The 23,062-nt window shown below is 38.0% G+C and overlaps 1 protein-coding gene across 2 annotated transcripts in view; it reads right to left on the reverse strand.

Annotated features, from left to right (window-relative positions):
• Positions 1 to 23,062, reverse strand: part of NUDT6 (nudix hydrolase 6) — a 103,704-nt gene that overhangs the window by 10,615 nt on the left and 70,027 nt on the right. For both annotated transcript variants that reach the window (XM_053703625.1, XM_053703626.1), the window contains exon 3: positions 17,467 to 17,522. In XM_053703625.1, the coding sequence (XP_053559600.1) occupies positions 17,467 to 17,522 (56 nt within the window). The remainder of the gene's footprint in view (positions 1 to 17,466; positions 17,523 to 23,062) is intronic.

A 23,062-nucleotide genomic window follows, 5' to 3' on the forward strand; every position in this document is an offset into this window, starting at 1 on the left:
CTCTTTACGCTTCCCCTTTATTTCAGTTCTTTTGACAGACTTGGATTTTAGCCAATCAGTGCCCTCTCATAAGTAACTCCACAGGCGTGAGCACAACGCTATCTATATGGCACACATAACCAGCACCCTCTAGCTGTGAAAAACTGTCAAATGCATTCAGATAAGAGGCAGCCGTCAAGAGCTTAGAAACTAGCATATGAGTCTACCTACATTTAGCTTTCAACTAAGAATACCAAGAGAGAACAAAGCAAATGTGATGATAAAAGTAAACTGGAAAGTTGTTTAAAATGACATGCCCTAGCTCTGAGAATCCCAGTATATAAACTTAAAATCTGAAGCTCAGGCCTGAATGTCCTATGTAATCAATTATAGAACTTCTCAAGATGTATTATAATTTATCTAAAGTGGGAGCACAGTGGTGGCCTGTGACAGTAAATAGGTTGTTTTTATAATATAAACCATTCTTGTGGTAAGGTTGGAACACTGAAAAACATAATATAAAGAGCAATAACAAAATTGATTCCTATAAGAATACAAATTCTAAAAGGCAAGTGAATGTTGTTTGGGATCTTAACGTTTTTCATTTGTTTTCCATATAATCGAGTAGACGCCAAAAGACAATACATATAAATTAAGTTTGAATATTCAATAGGAAGGAGAAACATATTTGAAGTATTTCACTGACATCAAATCATCTAGTCATCATATTGGTGAAAACTGTACAAATAACTATCAGATCACTGAGCAGTAAAACTAGAGGTTAAGGTAATTCTTACCTCACTGCAGCCCTCAAACAGAAGATCGCCACGGTCATAGGAACGAGGCGGTAAATGGATCACAAGACAGTTGCAGTCACTAATCCCAGACTGTGACACTGTCAAGTTTTTCTTGCAAAAGAAGATATTTTGCCAGATTAAATTCTTCCCATTACGATCTCTTAAGATTGTGATTTATTATAGTGGCTGGCTGGGAGTATTTCCGGGGCTATAATGTCTCTTTATAAGGTGGGTGCATATGGCAAAACAGAACTGGGTGCAGCAAAATCCAAAAATCCAAGGGAAACATTTGTATGTATGAAAGACTAGTTGGTGACCAGATTTGCTGACTATTTTGTGGTTTTGTGCATACTCGCCAAAAGTGAGTAGAAATTATGTTTTCACAGTGAAGAGTGGTGAATCGTATTCCACGTGAATCATACTAATGAAGTATAGTACTGCTTGAAAAGAACAGAAAACAAGCGCAACCCGACTCAGGTGCAAATCATTTAATAATACGTAAGTGCGCAAACAACAAATGGCAACTTACAAGATATTAAAACAAAGTGTGCATGTAGTTAAAACAACATGCTCTCTCCGGTCCTCGCTGTACTCCAGTGATCCCTCACGATCCTTCCCCACCAAAGCCGTAAAAACCAAGTGTGAAAGAAGGTGCAGTAAGATTCCTTGTCAGCAGGTACGGTAGAGATGAATGAACTCTCTACGCCTTTCGTCTGTATACAATCAGACTTTCTCAAGAGGTAAGTGTCCGCAGATTGCCCTACCGGCTATTTAAAAGGGCCAATGTACATATTCTATTTCATGATAACCAATCATGTACAAGGTCACACCCCTTTCTCTGTGCCTTGTTGATCGGCATGTAAACAAGAAGGAAAGACAGTGCATAGGTATCGTTACAGATAATGGTACAAAATATCCATGCAGTAAAGTGCATTCTAGCAAGAATATTACAAAATTACAGTTGCTATGTATACGTCTTCATATTTACAGAATAAATATCGCAATGTTCTACATGATATGCAAAATATATGTGAGTTGAAAAATATTTGCACTGTTTCATAGACCATAACTGTATAAGATCACAGTGCTCTTATATCTAAATGTCAGCAATTTTATCATATGTATGTAGAAAATTAAAAAATTTTTAAAACCAGCTTTTCATCAGAAAAATCTCTAAAAATGCACAAAACATAATTTATGTAAGAACTTACCTGATAAATTCATTTCTTTCATATTAGCAAGAGTCCATGAGCTAGTGACGTATGGGATATACATTCCTACCAGGAGGGGCAAAGTTTCCCAAACCTCAAAATGCCTACAAATACACCCCTCACCACACCCACAAATCAGTTTAACGCATAGCCAAGAAGTGGGGTGATAAAAAAAAAGTGTGAAAGCATAAAAAATAAGGAATTGGAATAATTGTGCTTTATATAAAAAAAATCATAACCACCACAAAAAAGAGGTGGGCCTCATGGACTCTTGCTAATATGAAAGAAATTAATTTATCAGGTAAGTTCTTACATAAATTATGTTTTCTTTCATGTAATTAGCAAGAGTCCATGAGCTAGTGACGTATGGGATAATGAATACCCAAGATGTGGATCTTCCACGCAAGAGTCACTAGAGAGGGAGGGATAAAATAAAGACAGCCAATTCCGCTGAAAATAATCCACATCCAAAACAAAGTTTAAATCTTATAATGAAATTATAAGCAGAAGAATCAAACTGAAACAGCTGCCTGAAGTACTTTTCTACCAAAAACTGCTTCAGAAGAAGAAAACACATCAAAATGGTAGAATTTAGTAAAAGTATGCAAAGAAGACCAAGTTGCTGCTTTGCAAATCTGATCAACCGAAGCTTCATTCCTAAACGCCCAGGAAGTAGAAACTGACCTAGTAGAATAACTGTATAAGATCACAGTGCTCTTATATCTAAATGTCAGCAATTTTATCATATGTATGTAGAAAATTAAAATTTTTTTAAAACCAGCTTTTCATCAGAAAAATCTCTAAAAATGCACAAAACATAATTTATGTAAGAACTTACCTGATAAATTCATTTCTTTCATATTAGCAAGAGTCCATGAGCTAGTGACGTATGGGATATACATTCCTACCAGGAGGGGCAAAGTTTCCCAAACCTCAAAATGCCTACAAATACACCCCTCACCACACCCACAAATCAGTTTAACGCATAGCCAAGAAGTGGGGTGATAAAAAAAAAGTGTGAAAGCATAAAAAATAAGGAATTGGAATAATTGTGCTTTATATAAAAAAAATCATAACCACCACAAAAAAGAGGTGGGCCTCATGGACTCTTGCTAATATGAAAGAAATTAATTTATCAGGTAAGTTCTTACATAAATTATGTTTTCTTTCATGTAATTAGCAAGAGTCCATGAGCTAGTGACGTATGGGATAATGAATACCCAAGATGTGGATCTTCCACGCAAGAGTCACTAGAGAGGGAGGGATAAAATAAAGACAGCCAATTCCGCTGAAAATAATCCACATCCAAAACAAAGTTTAAATCTTATAATGAAATTATAAGCAGAAGAATCAAACTGAAACAGCTGCCTGAAGTACTTTTCTACCAAAAACTGCTTCAGAAGAAGAAAACACATCAAAATGGTAGAATTTAGTAAAAGTATGCAAAGAAGACCAAGTTGCTGCTTTGCAAATCTGATCAACCGAAGCTTCATTCCTAAACGCCCAGGAAGTAGAAACTGACCTAGTAGAATAACTGTATAAGATCACAGTGCTCTTATATCTAAATGTCAGCAATTTTATCATATGTATGTAGAAAATTAAAAAATTTTTAAAACCAGCTTTTCATCAGAAAAATCTCTAAAAATGCACAAAACATAATTTATGTAAGAACTTACCTGATAAATTCATTTCTTTCATATTAGCAAGAGTCCATGAGCTAGTGACGTATGGGATATACATTCCTACCAGGAGGGGCAAAGTTTCCCAAACCTCAAAATGCCTACAAATACACCCCTCACCACACCCACAAATCAGTTTAACGCATAGCCAAGAAGTGGGGTGATAAAAAAAAAGTGTGAAAGCATAAAAAATAAGGAATTGGAATAATTGTGCTTTATATAAAAAAAATCATAACCACCACAAAAAAGAGGTGGGCCTCATGGACTCTTGCTAATATGAAAGAAATTAATTTATCAGGTAAGTTCTTACATAAATTATGTTTTCTTTCATGTAATTAGCAAGAGTCCATGAGCTAGTGACGTATGGGATAATGAATACCCAAGATGTGGATCTTCCACGCAAGAGTCACTAGAGAGGGAGGGATAAAATAAAGACAGCCAATTCCGCTGAAAATAATCCACATCCAAAACAAAGTTTAAATCTTATAATGAAATTATAAGCAGAAGAATCAAACTGAAACAGCTGCCTGAAGTACTTTTCTACCAAAAACTGCTTCAGAAGAAGAAAACACATCAAAATGGTAGAATTTAGTAAAAGTATGCAAAGAAGACCAAGTTGCTGCTTTGCAAATCTGATCAACCGAAGCTTCATTCCTAAACGCCCAGGAAGTAGAAACTGACCTAGTAGAATAACTGTATAAGATCACAGTGCTCTTATATCTAAATGTCAGCAATTTTATCATATGTATGTAGAAAATTAAAAAAATTTTAAAACCAGCTTTTCATCAGAAAAATCTCTAAAAATGCACAAAACATAATTTATGTAAGAACTTACCTGATAAATTCATTTCTTTCATATTAGCAAGAGTCCATGAGCTAGTGACGTATGGGATATACATTCCTACCAGGAGGGGCAAAGTTTCCCAAACCTCAAAATGCCTACAAATACACCCCTCACCACACCCACAAATCAGTTTAACGCATAGCCAAGAAGTGGGGTGATAAAAAAAAAGTGTGAAAGCATAAAAAATAAGGAATTGGAATAATTGTGCTTTATATAAAAAAAATCATAACCACCACAAAAAAGAGGTGGGCCTCATGGACTCTTGCTAATATGAAAGAAATTAATTTATCAGGTAAGTTCTTACATAAATTATGTTTTCTTTCATGTAATTAGCAAGAGTCCATGAGCTAGTGACGTATGGGATAATGAATACCCAAGATGTGGATCTTCCACGCAAGAGTCACTAGAGAGGGAGGGATAAAATAAAGACAGCCAATTCCGCTGAAAATAATCCACATCCAAAACAAAGTTTAAATCTTATAATGAAATTATAAGCAGAAGAATCAAACTGAAACAGCTGCCTGAAGTACTTTTCTACCAAAAACTGCTTCAGAAGAAGAAAACACATCAAAATGGTAGAATTTAGTAAAAGTATGCAAAGAAGACCAAGTTGCTGCTTTGCAAATCTGATCAACCGAAGCTTCATTCCTAAACGCCCAGGAAGTAGAAACTGACCTAGTAGAATGAGCTGTAATCCTTTGAGGCGGAGTTTTACCCGACTCGACATAAGCATGATGAATCAAAGACTTTAACCAAGACGCCAGAGAAATGGCAGAGGCCTTCTGACCTTTCCTAGAACCGGAAAAGATAACAAATAGACTAGAAGTCTTTCGGAAATTTTTAGTAGCTTCAACATAATATTTCAAAGCTCTAACTACATCCAAAGAATGCAACGATCTTTCCTTAGAATTCTTAGGATTAGGACACAATGAAGGAACCACAATTTCTCTACTAATGTTGTTAGAATTCACAACCTTAGGTAAAAATTTAAAAGAAGTTCGCAACACCGCCTTATCCTGATGAAAAATCAGAAAAGGAGACTCACAAGAAAGAGCAGATAATTCAGAAACTCTTCTAGCAGAAGAGATGGCCAAAAGAAACAAAACTTTCCAAGAAAGTAATTTAATATCCAGCGAATGCATAGGTTCAAACGGAGGAGCTTGAAGAGCCCCCAGAACCAAATTCAAACTCCAAGGAGGAGAAATTGACTTAATAACAGGTTTTATACGAACCAAAGCTTGTACAAAACAATGAATATCAGGAAGACTAGCAATCTTTCTGTGAAAAACAACAGAAAGAGCAGAGATTTGTCCTTTCAAGGAACTTGCAGACAAACCTTTATCCAAACCATCCTGAAGAAACTGTAAAATTCTAGGAATTCTAAAAGAATGCCAAGAAAAATGATGAGAAAAACACCAAGAAATGTAAATCTTCCAGACTCGATAATATATCTTCCTAGATACAGACTTACGAGTCTGTAACATAGTATTAATCACAAAGTCAGAGAAACCTCTATGACTGAGAATCAAGCGTTCAACCTCCATACCTTCAAATTTAAGGATTTGAGATCCTGATGGAAAAAAGGACCTTGCGATAGAAGGTCTGGTCTTAACGGAAGAGTCCACGGTTGGCAAGTGGCGATCCGGACAAGATCCGCATACCAAAACCTGTGAGGCCATGCTGGAGCCACCAGCAGAACAAACGAGCACTCCTTTAGAATCTTGGAAATTACTCTTGGAAGAAGAACTAGAGGCGGAAAGATATAGGCAGGATGATACTTCCAAGGAAGTGACAATGCATCCACTGCCTCCATCTGAGGATCCCTGGATCTGGACAGATACCTGGGAAGCTTCTTGTTTAGATGAGAAGCCATCAGATCTATTTCTGGAAGTCCCCACATTTGAACAATCTGAAGAAATACCTCTGGGTGAAGAGACCATTCGCCCGGATGTAACGTTTGGCAACTGAGATAATCCGCTTCCCAATTGTCTATACCTGGGATATGAACCGTAGAAATTAGACAGGAGCTGGATTCCGCCCATACCAGTATTCGAGATACTTCTTTCATAGCCAGAGGACTGTGAGTCCCTCCTTGATGATTGACATATGCCACGGTTGTGACATTGTCCGTCTGAAAACAAATGAACGACTCTCTCTTTAGAAGAGGCCATGACTGAAGAGCTCTGAAAATTGCACGGAGTTCCAAAATGTTGATTGGTAATCTCACCTCCTGAGATTACCAAACCCCTTGTGCTGTCAGAGACCCCCAAACAGCTCCCCAAAGTGTCAGACTTGCATCTGCTGAAATCACAGTCCAGGTTGGAAGAACAAAAGAAGCCCCCTGAACTAAACGATGGTGGTCTGTCCACCACGTCAGAGAGTGTCGTACAAACGGTTTTAAAGATATTAATTGAGATATCTTTGTATAATCCCTGCACCACTGGTTCAGCATACAAAGCTGAAGAGGTTGCATGTGAAAACGAGCAAAGGGGATCGCGTCCAATGCAGCAGTCATAAGACCTAGAATTTCCATGCATAAGGCTACCGAAGGGAATGATTGAGACTGAAGGATTCGACAAGCTGAAACCAATTTTAGACGTCTCTTGTCTGTCAGAGACAGAGTCATGGACACTGAATCTATCTGGAAACCTAAAAAGGTTACCCTTGTCTGAGGAATCAATGAACTTTTTGGTAAATTGATCCTCCAACCATGTTCTCGAAGAAACAATACAAGTCGATTCGTATGAGATTCTGCTAAATGTGAAGACTGAGCAAGTACCAAGATATCGTCCAAATAAGGAAATACCACAATACCCTGTTCTCTGATTACAGACAGAAGGGCACCGAGAACCTTTGTAAAAATCCTTGGAGCTGTTGCTAGGCCAAACGGCAGAGCCACAAACTGGTAATGCTTGTCTAGGAAAGAGAATCTCAGAAACTGATAGTGATCTGGATGAAACGGAATATGCAGATATGCATCCTGTAAATCTATTGTGGACATATAATGCCCTTGCTGAACAAAAGGCAGAATAGTCCTTATAGTTACCATTTTGAATGTTGGTATCCTTACATAATGATTCAATATTTTTAAATCCAGAACTGGTCTGAAGGAATTCTCCTTCTTTGGTACAATGAAGAGATTTGAGTAAAACCCCAGCCCCTGTTCCAGAACTGGAACTGGCATAATTACTCCAGCCAACTCTAGATCTGAAACACATTTCAGAAATGCTTGAGCCTTCACTGGATTTACTGGGACACGGGAAAGAAAAAATCTTCTTGCAGGAGGCCTTATCTTGAAGCCTATTCTGTACCCTTGTGAAACAATGTTCTGAATCCAAAGATTGTGAATCGAATTGATCCAAATTTCTTTGAAAAATCGTAATCTGCCCCCTACCAGCTGGGCTGGAATGAGGGCCGCACCTTCATGTTGACTTGGTAGCTGGCTTTGGCTTTCTAAAAGGCTTGGATTTATTCCAGACTGGAGATGGTTTCCAAACTGATACCGCTCCTGTAGGGGAAGGATCAGGCTTTTGTTCCTTATTGTAACGAAAGGAACGAAAACGATTAGTAGACCTAAATTTATCTTTAGATTTTTTATCCTGTGGTAAAAAAGGTCCTTTCCCCCCAGTAACAGTTGAAATAATAGAATCCAACTGAGAACCAAATAATTTATTACCCTGGAAAGAAAGGGAAAGCAAAGTTGACTTAGAAGACATATCAGCATTCCAAGTTTTAAGCCATAAAGCTCTTCTAGCTAAAATAGCTAGAGACATATACCTGACATCAACCCTAATGATATCAAAGATGGCATCACAAATAAAATTATTAGCATGTTGAAGAAGTTAACAATGCTATGAGAATTATGATCTGTTACTTGTTGCGCTAAAGCTTCTAACCAAAATGTTGAAGCTGCAGCAACATCCGCTAAAGATATAGCAGGTCTAAGAAGATTACCTGAACATAAGTAAGCTTTTCTTAGAAAGGATTCAATTTTCCTATCTAAAGGATCCTTAAAGGAAGTACTATCTGCCGTAGGAATAGTAGTACGTTTAGCAAGAGTAGAGATAGCCCCATCAACCTTAGGGATTTTGTCCCAAAACTCTAATCTGTCAGATGGCACAGGATATAATTGCTTAAAACGTTTAGAAGGAGTAAATGAATTACCCAAATTATTCCATTCCCTGGAAATAGCATCAGGGACAGGAAAAACTTCTGGAATAACTACAGGAGATTTAAAAACCTTATTTAAACGTTTAGATTTAGTATCAAGAGGACCAGATTCCTCTATTTCTAATGCAATTAAGACTTATTTAAGTAAAGAACGAATAAATTCCATTTTGAATAAATATGAAGATTTATCAGCATCAACCTCTGAAACAGAATCCTCTGAACCAGAGGAATCATTATCAGAATCAGAATGATGATGTTCATTTAAAAATTCATCTGAAAACTGAGAAGTTTTTATTTTTTTATTTTTTTTTATTTTTACCATTTATTTAATTTCCAGAAATGCATACAAAGTAAGTTTTAGCACATTTGCTTTTGTCGTGCACCACGCAGGGTAAATAATAATCAAAAACATAGGCATTATTCGTCTATATATAATAAAGCAAAACCCTCATTACTTTTGTACAGACTGGAAGTTTTTTCTGTTTATCAAAAAAAACAAAAAACAAAAAAAAACAAAAACAAAACAAACAAAAAAAATGAGAAGTTTTAAAAGACCTTTTACGTTTACTAAAAGGAGGAATAACAGACATAGCCTTCTTAATGGATTTAGAAACAAAATCTCTTATGTTAACAGGAACACTCTGAGTATTAGATGTTGATGGAACAACAACAGGAAATGTAACATTACTAAAGGAAATATTATCTGCATTAACAAGTTTGTCATGACATTCATTACAAACAACAGCTGGAGGAACAGATACCACAAGTTTACAGCAAATACACTTAACTTTGGTAGATCCAGCATCAGGCAGCGATTTTCCAGAAGTATCTTCTGATTCAGGGTCAATCTGAGACATCTTGCAATATGTAATAGAAAAAACAACATATAAAGCAAAATTGATCAAATTCCTTAAATGACAGTTTCAGGAATGGGAAAAAAATGCCAGTGAACAAGCTTCTAGCAACCAGAAGCAAATAAACAATGAGACTTAAATAATGTGGAGACAATAATGACGCCCATATTTTTTAGCGCCAAAAAAGACGCCCACATTATTTGGCGCCTAAATGCTTTTAGCGCCAAAAATGACGCCACATCCGGTAACGCCGACACTTTTGGCGCATAAACGTAAAAAATGACGCAACTTCCGGTGACAATTATGACGCCGGAAATAACAAAGAAAATTTTTTGCGCCAAAAAAGTCTGCGCCAAGAATGACGCAATAAAATGAAGCATTTTCAGCCCCTGCGAGCCTAAGAGCCCACAGGGAAAAAAGTCAAATTTTAAGGTAAGAAAAAAATTGATTATTCAAATGCATTATCCCAAATAATGAAACTGACTGTCTGAAATAAGGAATATTGAACATCCTGAATCAAGGCAAATAAATATTTAAACACAAATATTTAGAACTTTATATAAAAGTGCCCAACCATAGCTTAGAGTGTCACAAAAATAAGACTTACTTACCCCAGGACACTCATCTACATGTAGTAGAAAGCCAAACCAGTACTGAAACGAGAATCAGCAGAGGTAATGGTATATATAAGAGTATATCGTCGATCTGAAAAGGGAGGTAAGAGATGAATCTCTACGACCGATAACAGAGAACCTATGAAATAGACCCCGTAGAAGGAGATCATTGAATTCAAATAGGCAATACTCTCTTCACATCCCTCTGACATTCACTGCACGCTGAGAGGAAAACCGGGCTCCAACCTGCTGCAGAGCGCATATCAACGTAGAATCTAGCACAAACTTACTTCACCACCTCCACGGGAGGCAAAGTTTGTAAAACTGATTTGTGGGTGTGGTGAGGGGTGTATTTGTAGGCATTTTGAGGTTTGGGAAACTTTGCCCCTCCTGGTAGGAATGTATATCCCATACGTCACTAGCTCATGGACTCTTGCTAATTACATGAAAGAAATATATATTAACCCTTAAAAAATAAAAAACATTTGAATCTAAATTCATAAAAATCGTGCAAGCACATTTGCGCATATGAAACAAACATCAAAGGTTGCAAGATATTGCTTCCCTAAATTTGGGTGTGTAATGAATCTCCCTAAAATATCCTGGTAACATAAATGCTTGGAGATCTAGTTCTATATTGAGTCCCCGTGGGTGCATAGAGTTAAGCTGGTATATCCAGAACTTCTCTCTACGCCGCAAGGCTAATAGTCTCTATACATTGCAAGGCTAATAGTCTGTAAATTTATTAGGTGGTATCCACTCAATAATCCTTATTCTCAAACTCTCAGGGTCTGAGTTGTGATGGACCCGGAAGTGTTCAGATACACTATGAGTTGTGTGCCCTTTTGTTATGTTGTTGGCATGTTTATTAAATCGGGTACGTATGTGTCTTTTAGTTCTGCCTACATAGATCAAATTGCAGCTGCAGTTTTAAAGATGTACCACATATGTGGTGCTGCACTAACATTTGTACTTCATTCTAAATTCCTTAGACCCATCTGAATTATAAAAAGTGTCTACTTTTACTACTTGGCTGCACATGCCACATCTTGCTACCCCACATTTTTATGTTCCAGGTTTTTGTTCTAACCAATTTGTTGTTTTCTCTGAGCTCTGACTGTTCTTACTATTAAGTCCTAAAATAGGGTCTGCCTTGAGTGTTCCCCAATGTCTTTTCAATATGTTATGGATGTCTCTACTCCCCTGATTATAGGTTGTAATGAATCTCACATTCTTATTCTCCTACATGTTCATTATGTTTTTGTTCTCTTTAGGTTTTAGAAGCAACTCTCTATTCATATCCTTTACCTTATTCTTGGCTCTCCCTATAGTGTCTAAATTGTACCCCTTTTCCATAAACCTCTGATCTAGCAATAGGGACTTTGTGTTGTAATCAGTCTCTCTTGTGCAATTTCTCTTAACACGCTGGTACTGGCCAAGAGGAATGTTAGTTTTCCATCTTGGTAGATAACCACTTCTTGCATTCAAAACCCCATTTTTGTCTGTGGGTTTACGATAATTTTTAACAGCTACTCTATTATTTTCATCGACAAATAATAGTAGATCCAAAAATTCAACTTGTATTTTGTCAATTTTTTAAACAAATCTGAGATTACGGTCATTGTTGTTCATGTGTTGGATGAAATTTCCACTATCTACCTCAGATCCCTTTCAGATGATGACAATGTCGTCTATGTAGCGGAAATACATAGACATTGTATTTCCCCTCAAAATCGTGCATGTGTACAGTGGGGCAAAAAAGTATTTAGTCAGCCACCAATTGTGCAAGTTCTCCCACTTAAGAAGATGAGAGAGGCCTGTAATTTTCATCATAGGTATACCTCAACTATGAGAGACAAAATGTGGAAACAAATCCAGACAATCACATTGTCTGATTTGGAAAGAATTTATTTGCAAATTATGGTGGAAAATATAGTATTTGGTCAATATCAAAAGTTAATCTCAATACTTTGTTATATATCCTTTGTTGGCAATGACAGAGGTCAAACGTTTTCTGTAAGTCTTCACAAGGTTGTCACACACTGTTGCTGGTACGTTGGCCCATTCCTGCATGCAGATCTCCTCTAGAGCAGTGATGTTTTGGGGCTGTCGCTGGGCAACACAGACTTTCAACTCCCTCCAAAGGTTTTCTATGGAGTTGAGATCTGGAGACTGGCTAGGCCACTCCAGGACCTTGAAATGCTTCTTACGAAGCCACTCCTTTGTTGCCCGGGTGGTGTGTTTGGGATCATTGTCATGCTGAAAGACCCAGCCACATTTCATCTTCATTGCCCTTGCTGATGGAAGGAGGTTTGCACTTAAAATCTCACGATACATGGCCCCATTCATTCTTTCATGTACACGGATCAGTCGTCCTGTTCCCTTTGCAGAGAAACAGCCCCAAAGCATGATGTTGCCACCCCCATGCTTCACAGTAGGTATGGTGTTCTTTGGTTGCAACTCAGCATTCTCTCTCCTCCAAACACGACGAGTTGTGTTTCTACCAAACAGTTCTACTTTGGTTTCATCTGACCATATGACATTCTCCCAATCCGCTTCTGGATCATCCAAATGCTCTCTAGCATACTTCAGACGGGCCCGGACATGTACTGGCTTAAGCAGGATCTGAGTCCCTGGCGGCGTAGTGTGTTACTGATGGTAGTCTTTGTTACGTTGGTCCCAGCTCTCTGCAGATCATTCACTAGGTCCCCCCATGTGGTTCTGGGATGTTTGCTCACCGTTCTTGTGATCATTTTGACCCAACGTTGTGAGATCTTGCGTGGAGCCCCAGATCGAGGGAGCTTATCAGTGGTCTTGTATGTCTTCCATTTTCTAATTATTGCTCCCACAGTTGATTTCTTCACACCAAGCTGCTTGCCTATTGCAGATTCAGTCTTCCCAGCCTGGTGCAGGTCTACACTTTTGTTTCTGGTGTCCTTCGACAGCTCTTTGGTCTTCACCATAGTGGAGTTTGGAGTGTGACTGTTTGAGGTTGTGGACAGGTGTCTTTTATACTGATAACAAGTTCAAACAGGTGCCATTAATACAGATAATGAGTGGAGGACAGAGGAGCCTCTTAAAGAAGAAGATACAGGTCTGTGAGAGCCAGAAATCTTGCTTGTTTGTAGGTGACCAAATACTTATTTTCCACCATAATATGCAAATAAATTCTTTCCAAATCAGACAATGTGATTGTCTGGATTTGTTTCCACATTTTGTCTCTCATAGTTGAGGTATATCTATGATGAAAATTACAGGCCTCTCTCATCTTCTTAAGTGGGAGAACTTGCACAATTGGTGGCTGACTAAATACTTTTTTGCCCCACTGTATATTTGCATAGGATGGGGCAAATGTAGTCCCATCGCTGTGCCTTGTATCTGTTTGTAGAATTGCTGTTAGAAAGTGAAATAATTATGATTAAATATAAAATTAATACCCACTAAGATAAATTCAATATGTAATTGAGACATGTTCCCCTTTCCAATGTTTCCTGAGCTGCTTTTATTCCCAGTTCATGTGGAATACATGTGTACAGAGAGGATACATCACATGTAATCCACATGAAATCCTCCTGCCATTCAAATCCTTCAAAAATATGTATGGTGTGCATAGTGTTTCTGAGATAGGTTCTAGTAGATTTTACTATCGGTTGGAGGTAATGATCTATATAAATAGAAAGATTGTTAGTCAGAGAGCCTATGCCCGAAATAATGGCTTCGTCAGGGACTTATGCACGTTCGGCAAGTGATAGAATGTCGGTGTGCTTATGTCACTTACTGTGGACAATTTTCAGAAACTAATAAATAACACATTAGTAATTTTGTATGCATATCAGTCTTTCCCCAGTATCGAACTAGGAAAATATTCAGATAAGGCTTTATTATTTATTTAAAAAAAAAAATCAGTGTTTAAAATAAACATCCCAAAGCAACAACAGTATAATCTGCCTTTGTATTGAGGAATTAGTGAGAAGCATATATTGTCTCTAAATACAAAGATGTCTTATCCAGTTCTGCATGTAGTGCAAAAAAACTTTTTTTTTTGGGTGAAGCCAAGGTTATTCATCTTTAGGGAACATGGACATGATTAGGCTTAGAGGAAAAACAAACCTGCTCAACGGAGCGCCCCTGGGGTATGTAGCTGTAAATCCAATGAGGTGATAGGCACTGTTAGAGAGAGGGTAGCAAGCAAATGAATGTTGTTCCCGGGCGGCAAACAAAAATTCCCAGTGCGTCTGCACACGCACAAAAAGTAACAGTTAATCCAAGATTGGGAAAATAAATGAGCGCTCCAAGCCCAGAAATATATAAAAAGTCAATTTTATTCCATACTTATTAAAACCATACAAAATAGAATAAAAAGTGGTAAGCACTATTGTGCAAAAAACAAGTAGAGGAACAGGTGCAAAAACAGCAAACGTTTCGTGCTCCACGCACTTGGTCACTGCTGATTGATACACCTGTTCAGTGCTCCTTTTATTACCTGGAATCCTTAAAGTGAAATCACAAATTTTATTAACCTGTATTTTGCCATTCTGTGGGGGAGCCTATGACAAGAAACATTTTTTTATTTTCAATACACAAAATATTATATATAGATAAGCAAATTGATTCATGTTAAGAATTTAATTATTATGCCCAAGGAAAATATATCCTAAGTCAAATTTGATTATGTTTTACATTTTTTATCTCCTATAATTGGAAAATGTATACATATCATTCTATGAAACATTATTTCAAAACCTGTATATAATCAAGGTCAATTCTCATATTCAGTTTAAACTAATAAATTATAGCATACACCTTGAACAGGTTGGTACTGTGATTTGCAGAGAATGAGCCTATGACAAGACACTGTAATTTACATAAATTTATTTTAGATAGATACATAGTAATTTTGTGTTAGCCTTATGTGGGAAACTAAAATTAAGATAGATGGGGAGATATTTTTATATCAAATACTGTTTTTTACTGTGAAGAAGACACAAGCATTACAACTATGAATAAGAGCACATGACAAGAGCAATACCCTAAAATTAGAGATTATTGTTATTTAGTGAATAGATCTAAATCCCTTCTCATGTTAAGGCCCTCAGGATGTGTAGTCTGTAAATTGAACATCCACATAACTTCCCTTTTATCAAGGGTTCTCTCTGTCACCTCCTCTTCTCCATTGTGGGACAAAATCTATCCCTTGTAAGATGAGAGCAGATGTATCTGCGTTATGTAATGCCTTAAAATGCCTTGATACAGGTGTGTCTGAGTCCTTATCCTCTATGGAGCGCAAATGCTCCAAGAACCTTTCTTTTAGCGGTCTTTTAGTTTTGCCTGTGTATTGTTTATGACAAATTTTACACGTTAAAAAAAACTAAATTCAACCCCTTCCTTGACAAAATCACCTGTGATTTTGTCAAGGAAGGGGTTGAATTTAGTTCAACCACTACCAATAAAGTGTATAAGATATATCATTATATCAATTGCTCAACTACTCATGTAGTTTATCTTTTAACGTGTAAAATTTGTCATAAACAATACACAGGCAAAACTAAAAGACCGCTAAAAGAAAGGTTCTTGGAGCATTTGCGCTCCATAGAGGATAAGGACTCAGACACACTTGTATCAAGGCATTTTAAGGCATTACATAACGCAAATACATCTGCTCTCATCTTACAAGGGATAGATTTTGTCCCACAATGGAGAAGAGGAGGTGACAGAGAGAAAACCCTTGATAAAAGGGAAGTTATGTGGATGTTCAATTTACAGACTACACATCCTGAGGGCCTTAACATGAGAAGGGATTTAGATCTATTCACTAAATAACAATAATCTCTAATTTTAGGGTATTGCTCTTGTCATGTGCTCTTATTCATAGTTGTAATGCTTGTGTCTTCTTCACAGTAAAAAACAGTATTTGATATAAAAATATCTCCCCATCTATCTTAATTTTAGTTTCCCACATAAGGCTAACACAAAATTACTATGTATCTATCTAAAATAAATTTATGTAAATTACAGTGTCTTGTCATAGGCTCATTCTCTGCAAATCACAGTACCAACCTGTTCAAGGTGTATGCTATAATTTATTAGTTTAAACTGAATATGAGAATTGACCTTGATTATATACAGGTTTTGAAATAATGTTTCATAGAATGATATGTATACATTTTCCAATTATAGGAGATAAAAAATGTAAAACATAATCAAATTTGACTTAGGATATATTTTCCTTGGGCATAATAATTAAATTCTTAACATGAATCAATTTGCTTATCTATATATAATATTTTGTGTATTGAAAATAAAAAAATGTTTCTTGTCATAGGCTCCCCCACAGAATGGCAAAATACAGGTTAATAAAATTTGTGATTTCACTTTAAGGATTCCAGGTAATAAAAGGAGCACTGAACAGGTGTATCAATCAGCAGTGACCAAGTGCGTGGAGCACGAAACGTTTGCTGTTTTTGCACCTGTTCCTCTACTTGTTTTTTGCACAATAGTGCTTACCACTTTTTATTCTATTTTGTATGGTTTTAATAAGTATGGAATAAAATTGACTTTTTATATATTTCTGGGCTTGGAGCGCTCATTTATTTTCCCAATCTTGGATTAACTGATTAGGCTTAGAGCCTTGTGAGAAAATTGTACAGACTAAAACATTACCTGGCCATGTAACCATGTCCCACAAAACGTGTACTGTACATTAAAGGCATCTCAGACATTGTCTTGTATATTTAAAGATGTCTTTCCTGATTATCTTGTAACTCAGATTTGAGTTATATAGTGATACTAAAGAACTCACATTGATTCAGCAAGAAGTCTCCCCATGGTGAGTAAACGGAGATAAACTAAAAGCCCAAGAAGGAAAATCAGTTTTTTTTAAAGCACATTTGTTTATAATAAAATAAATACTTAAAAGAACCATTAACATTTTTAAATATCTTGTTTTAGGTGCAACATAGAGAAAATGATTTCCAGGGCACTTTAACCACATGCAAAGAAATAATGAAATCCTTGTTGGGGCCCCCAGGACAGCTTTTGGACACCACTTGGTTAATAAATATACAGTTTATATTCTAGTGATTTATTGCCAGCAAAGAGCACTTAAGCAAGGCACAATAAGAGCTTGGTTAAATAATATCATTAGTTACAGAATACAGACATTATATCATTTCATTATACACAAAAATGTAGTTATTTTTCACTGCTTTATAAAGTGTGCTACAGAACTATATAAAATATTGTATTCATTTATGTATATTATTAATACTATTATCATCATCAATATGGCATCACATCTGAATGATTTTTCATGACTTACTTTATTTCTGTCCTGTACGACCAACACTTTGCCTGAGTCCTCGTCTAAAACAGCACCTGCAAAAGATCATATACAATATGACAAACTCATAGAAAATCCCGATACCATAACAATCGTTGAGCTAGAAATATTTATTCCCTGTGAATTGTTTCATTTGTAAAACTATAAATATTAGTTGCTATACATGAGTAAGAGCTTGATTACTGAATCGATAAACCAATATAAAAAACAAACAAATAATCAACTGCTGAAACTATACTTTTGTACAATCCATTTATTTCAATTGATTCTCATTATTATATTAAAAACTATACAATGTCTTCTTCACTACTCTCAACACAATATTATATGTAATTTGTTTAAAATTATTATCAGACTTTTTCAGCAGATTGAAATGTTTGTTATGTGCTCAGAAAAGCAGCAAAACATCACTCTTTTGTTCTGGGGCAGCAAGAACTTGGGAACTCCAAGAAAGGGTACAATTAGATTTTAACATACAACATTATTTTTTTTAAATATATAAAGCAAAGGCACATTTGTTATATTTTATACTGACTTGATTTTATACTTATTTTTAATGTATCACTTCAATTTCCCTTTATGGCGCACTAACAAAAAAAGAAAATTCATATAGTAGCCAAATAAATAGAATACAAAAAAGTATTATTATTGAATAACCGCTAGAAAAAAAATCTACTACTCATTTGAAGTTCAGACTAAGTGCTATTGCATTGTCTCGTTATCTTGCATTTGTTGATTATGCAAATCTACTGTGTTGACTGGTCCTTTAAGAGCTTTAAAGTGTCATTAAAGGGACAGTCTACTTGAAAATATTTATTGTTTAAAAATATAGATAATCCCTTTATTACCCATCCCCCAGTTTTGCATAACCAACACTTTTTACCTCTGTGATTACCTTGTATGTAAGCCTCTGCAGGCTGTCTCCTCAGTTATTTTGACAGACTTGCATTTTAGCCAATCAGTGCTGAATCATAGGGCACAATGTTATCTATATGGAACACATGAACTAGTGCTATCTAGCTGTGATAAAATGCACTGAGATAAGAGGCGGCATTCAAGGGCTTAGAAACTAGCATATTAGCCTACCTAGGTTTAGCTTTCAACAAGGAATACCAAGAGAACACAGCAAATTTGATGATAAAAGTAAATTGGAACGTTGTTTAAAATTACATGCCCTATCTGAATCATGAAGTTTAATTTTGACTAGACTGTCCCTTTAAAATAGGCATTTCAACAAACACATGCAATTTTTCATTATTGAAATTGAAACATTATTGCAATATACTGTACTTGCATTATTTATTTTGCTTTCGTTTGCTGTAAAATACATCTGAAATTGCGTTCCACTTTTGGGTTAATATGTTTAGCTAACTGATTACCCTCCTCTCACATTCTCTCTCAGTTTTGCTTCAACAATCATGATAGGAAAAACATTCTTTGCAATAGCAGTGAACATACAAAGTAGTTTATGTGAATATTTTTTGTAATTATATATTTAGCTATACATGGAGATTAGAATGAAATATACATCTGTTTTTTTAAATACCTGTTAAATAAATTATTACAAAGTAACTAAGCTGAAACTCCTTAAAGGGACATGGAACCAATGTTTTTTTCTTTTGTGCTTTAGACAGAGCATGCAATTTTAAACAACTTTCCAATTTACTTATATTATGTAAGTTGTTTCATTCTCTTGGTAACCTCTGTTGAAAATCATACCAAGGAAGCTCAGAAGCAGCAATACACTACAGGGAATTAGCTGCTGATTGGTGGCTGTACCTGTATGCTTATTGTCATTGGCTCATGCAGTGTGTTCAGCTAACTGCCTGTTGTGCATTGCTGCTCCTTCAACCGAAGATACCAAGAGAAATTAAGCAAATTTGATAATAGAAGTAAATTGGAAAGTTGTTTAAAAACATAAAATATGCTTATCTGATAATTTCCTTTTCTTCTGAAGGAAAGAGTCCACAGCTGCATTCATTACTTTTTGGAATTAGGAATCTGGCCACCAGGAGGAGGCAAAGACACCCCAGCCAAAGGCTTAAATACTCCTCCCAGTCCCCTCATCCCCCAGTCATTCTGCCGAGGAACAAGGAACAGTAGAAGAAATATCAGGGCGAAAAGGTGCCAGAACAATATAAGGACGCCCCACATAAAATTATGGGTGGGGAGCTGTGGACTCTTTCCATCAGAAGAAAAGGAAATTATCAGGTAAGCTTTTCTTCTTAAATGGAAAGAGTCCACAGCTGCATTCATTACTTTTGGGAAACAATACCCAAGCTATAGAGGACACTGAATGCTAAGACGGGAGGGTACAATAGGTGGCCCATACTGAGAGCACCAGGCCTGAACCTCTACCCAATAAAAAATCCCGCTTCATCTGAAGCCGAGAAAAAATTTCAAGGAAAAGCCCCATTGACACTGACTCACAGCCAGTCCAGAGCCAAACTAGAGACCACAAAACGGACTCGACTGAGCCAACAATCCACCATGAGACACCGTCGACCAACAGACGGTCCCCCACCACTCACCCCTCACAAATAAAGGGTGAACCAGCCGAAAACCCCAAGGGGAACAAGGCAAAGGAGGACAGAGGAAACCGAAAGTCCCTCAATACAAAAACACAGCACCTCCAAGAGTGGGCCCAACACACAGAGACCCAAATGAACCCAAACAGGGAAAGAGGCGACGCCTATACAAGGCGAAACCCGGGATAACACCGGGCACGGAGACCGAAAAGACATCTCCCCAACAACCTGCAAGCATGGAACGCACTAAAGATGCAAAGTCCTCCCAGTGCCTGCCCATAGAATACCCAAGTATTCGACCGTGAAATAGCGTGTAATAGACCCAGGCGAAACCCCAAGTTCGAGAACAGAGAGTCCATAACAGGACGACACAGAGGGAGCTTACAAGGAAGAAAGAAGAAGCAGTCATCGAGAAACGGACCGCACAAAACAGCCCCCGACAGAGGGCACGCTTCAGGCAACCTAAGCCGCCGGACCTACTCACATGTCCCTAAAAAAGAGAACACAAAGCCTCCATCTAGGCCCCCAGAGAAGGAGAGAATACCCTCAGAACCTGAAGGAAGAGGAAACTGTCTCCTGTCAAAGGAGCAAGGAGAAAGGAAAAACCATCTCCTTCAGACTGAGCTATAGGATACTGTGACCCATAGACCACTCTGGCATCTTGACCAACAGACCCAGCTAGGCCACCAATACAAGGGAACAAAGAATCATGAAAATGGTACAGGAACGAGCGTAAATATGGCAGAGCCATCCTCCCAGAGTACAAGTACAACTGAAAACAGACAAGGCCATAGACACAAGGATCTATCAAAACAAGGACCCACAGTCTGACATGGAACCAGCTAGATTCCAGGGGAAACCCAGTCCACTTACCACTTCCCGACCAGGAGAAGCCCCTAAGAAGGGCTCAGACTCCCTAAGAAGAGAATATCCCCTAAAGAAAAAGGGAAGAGGTCGGAAGTCAAATGTCCTAGAAAGGACCCCCTCACAAGTAGTTCGCCAAACAGAGGCACAGCCAACCAATTCGCCTGCAGAGCAGAGAATCCACGGGTACACTGGCAAACTAACAGAGGAATGGAACCCTAAGGCGCACCAGAAACTGGAAATCAGCGCCAGCAGCTGGGTAGAAAACCACCAATCTTGAGGTGCAAGCCACCCACCTAACCCCAGATGACATGGGTTACTCTGTGGCAAGGAGTAATAAATACTCCAATAAACCGGGCCAAACCTGACCTGGTTAGGTAGATGTAGCAAGGACATAGCTCCCGTTCCCACCAGCGTGGAACATCCCGACCAGCTCTGAGAACCAAAACAATCCAAAACTGGGACAGGAGCAACGCCCCAGAAGAGGAAGACTCAGGAAGAAAAACAGGTCAGGGTACCTAATAGTTCAGGCAACTATACCCTGGAACTAAACACCCCTGCTAGCAAAAAAAAACAGACAAAGGGAATGGAGCATATCCAGAGAATCCGGACAGCAAAGGAAGGAACCACCCCTAGATAAAGTCCAACTCTCCAAGGAGCAAGGCTAGAAGCCTAATGATGGGACTTCACAATGGCCTCAGGACAACAAAAGGGATACCTCGAAGTTCAAAACCCCCACTAGCAGGGCTAGTCTCCCCATCACCTCCACATAGGCAGAGGACACAGAGGATAGAAAGGTGCTAAGCCTTCCCAACTCCGGAAAACCCTGAGCTAAGCAAGTCCCTACCAGGAGCAACCAACGTCCAGAACACAGATCCCCAAAGGAGATCTAACTCAGCCCGGGACAAAGGAAGAAGACCCAAAGGTTCCATAACTCAGACAGACCCTACACGGCCCGGAGTAAAAACCGTATCTAGAAACACTAGAAAACAGCATATACGCACCCTTAAGGTGCCAAAATTTGCAACAGGTTTTAAAATAGAAAACCTTCTGCATGCCGTATAGCTATCCATAAAAGCTGTTGGATAAAGCCCCAATAGGACCATCCAGAAGCCTAAAACTGAAGGCCAAACCACTCCTCAGTGGTAATGGGGCATTACGCCCGCCAGCCCTCCCACATATGGAGGAGGAAACTATAGGTTCTGATAAAATCAAATGTCAAATAACACGACGCAGCAGAGCTGCCCGGTTATCTATGACTGAAGGCTATAAGGACTGAAACAATCCTTTCCCGCCTCGTGACCCACAGGTCCTCTAGAATGCTTAGTTGAACATAAAAACAAAGATAACTTGAGCAATCAGCGCCACTACCGAACCGGTCCGGCAGAACAGCGCCACGTGTCTGAACAGCCACAAAACCAAATGAACCCGACAGGACCAGCCTGTACTCAGGGTCCTAACCGGCAAGCTGTATAAATTCTCCAACATAGGGGAAAAACAAAAACAGACATTATTAAACATAGGACTAACATATCAAAACAACTTCTGGAGAAGTAACAAGAGTATCAATCCCAGATAGTTCCCGAGGAAAACACAAATAAAAGACATCCCATCGGATACAACAGAAAATATAAGGCAACCTGAAGGTTACCTCCCAAAAGACACAGGCCTACCCGTAGGACCAGCCAAACAGAGCCCTATCTTTCAAAAAACTGTGAAAGATCTCAAATAAAGACAAACAGGAGATAACCCCACATGTCTAATGAGGTGCACCATTCGAATTATCAGACTGAAAGTTCCCATATCTGTTAACGATAGGGTCATTCAATAACTGAAAAAGATGTCTAAACAACACGCTAAGGCACGCAATCCTGTAATGAAAGGCACAACACTCCGGAACAGTTACCCCCGTGGGGAATTGTAGAGGCCCACCCCAAGGCGGAAGATAAGGCATATGGAACAAAACTGGTTGACAGGAGTCAACAAGGCCAAACCGGATTCGTCACCGGACACAGAATCTGAATCTGATATCATAATCGTCTCAGTATCAGAATCCTCCGTAACTGAATCTGAAATGAGCACAGTCTCAGCATCAGAATCCTCCATAACTGTAAAGAGGATATATAAATATGGACTATAAACAGTAAAAAACAAAAACGGCACCTGACACCACCAATGGCTGG

This window comes from Bombina bombina, chromosome 2, assembly GCF_027579735.1.
Source record: "Bombina bombina isolate aBomBom1 chromosome 2, aBomBom1.pri, whole genome shotgun sequence".
Lineage (NCBI taxonomy): Eukaryota > Metazoa > Chordata > Amphibia > Anura > Bombinatoridae > Bombina > Bombina bombina.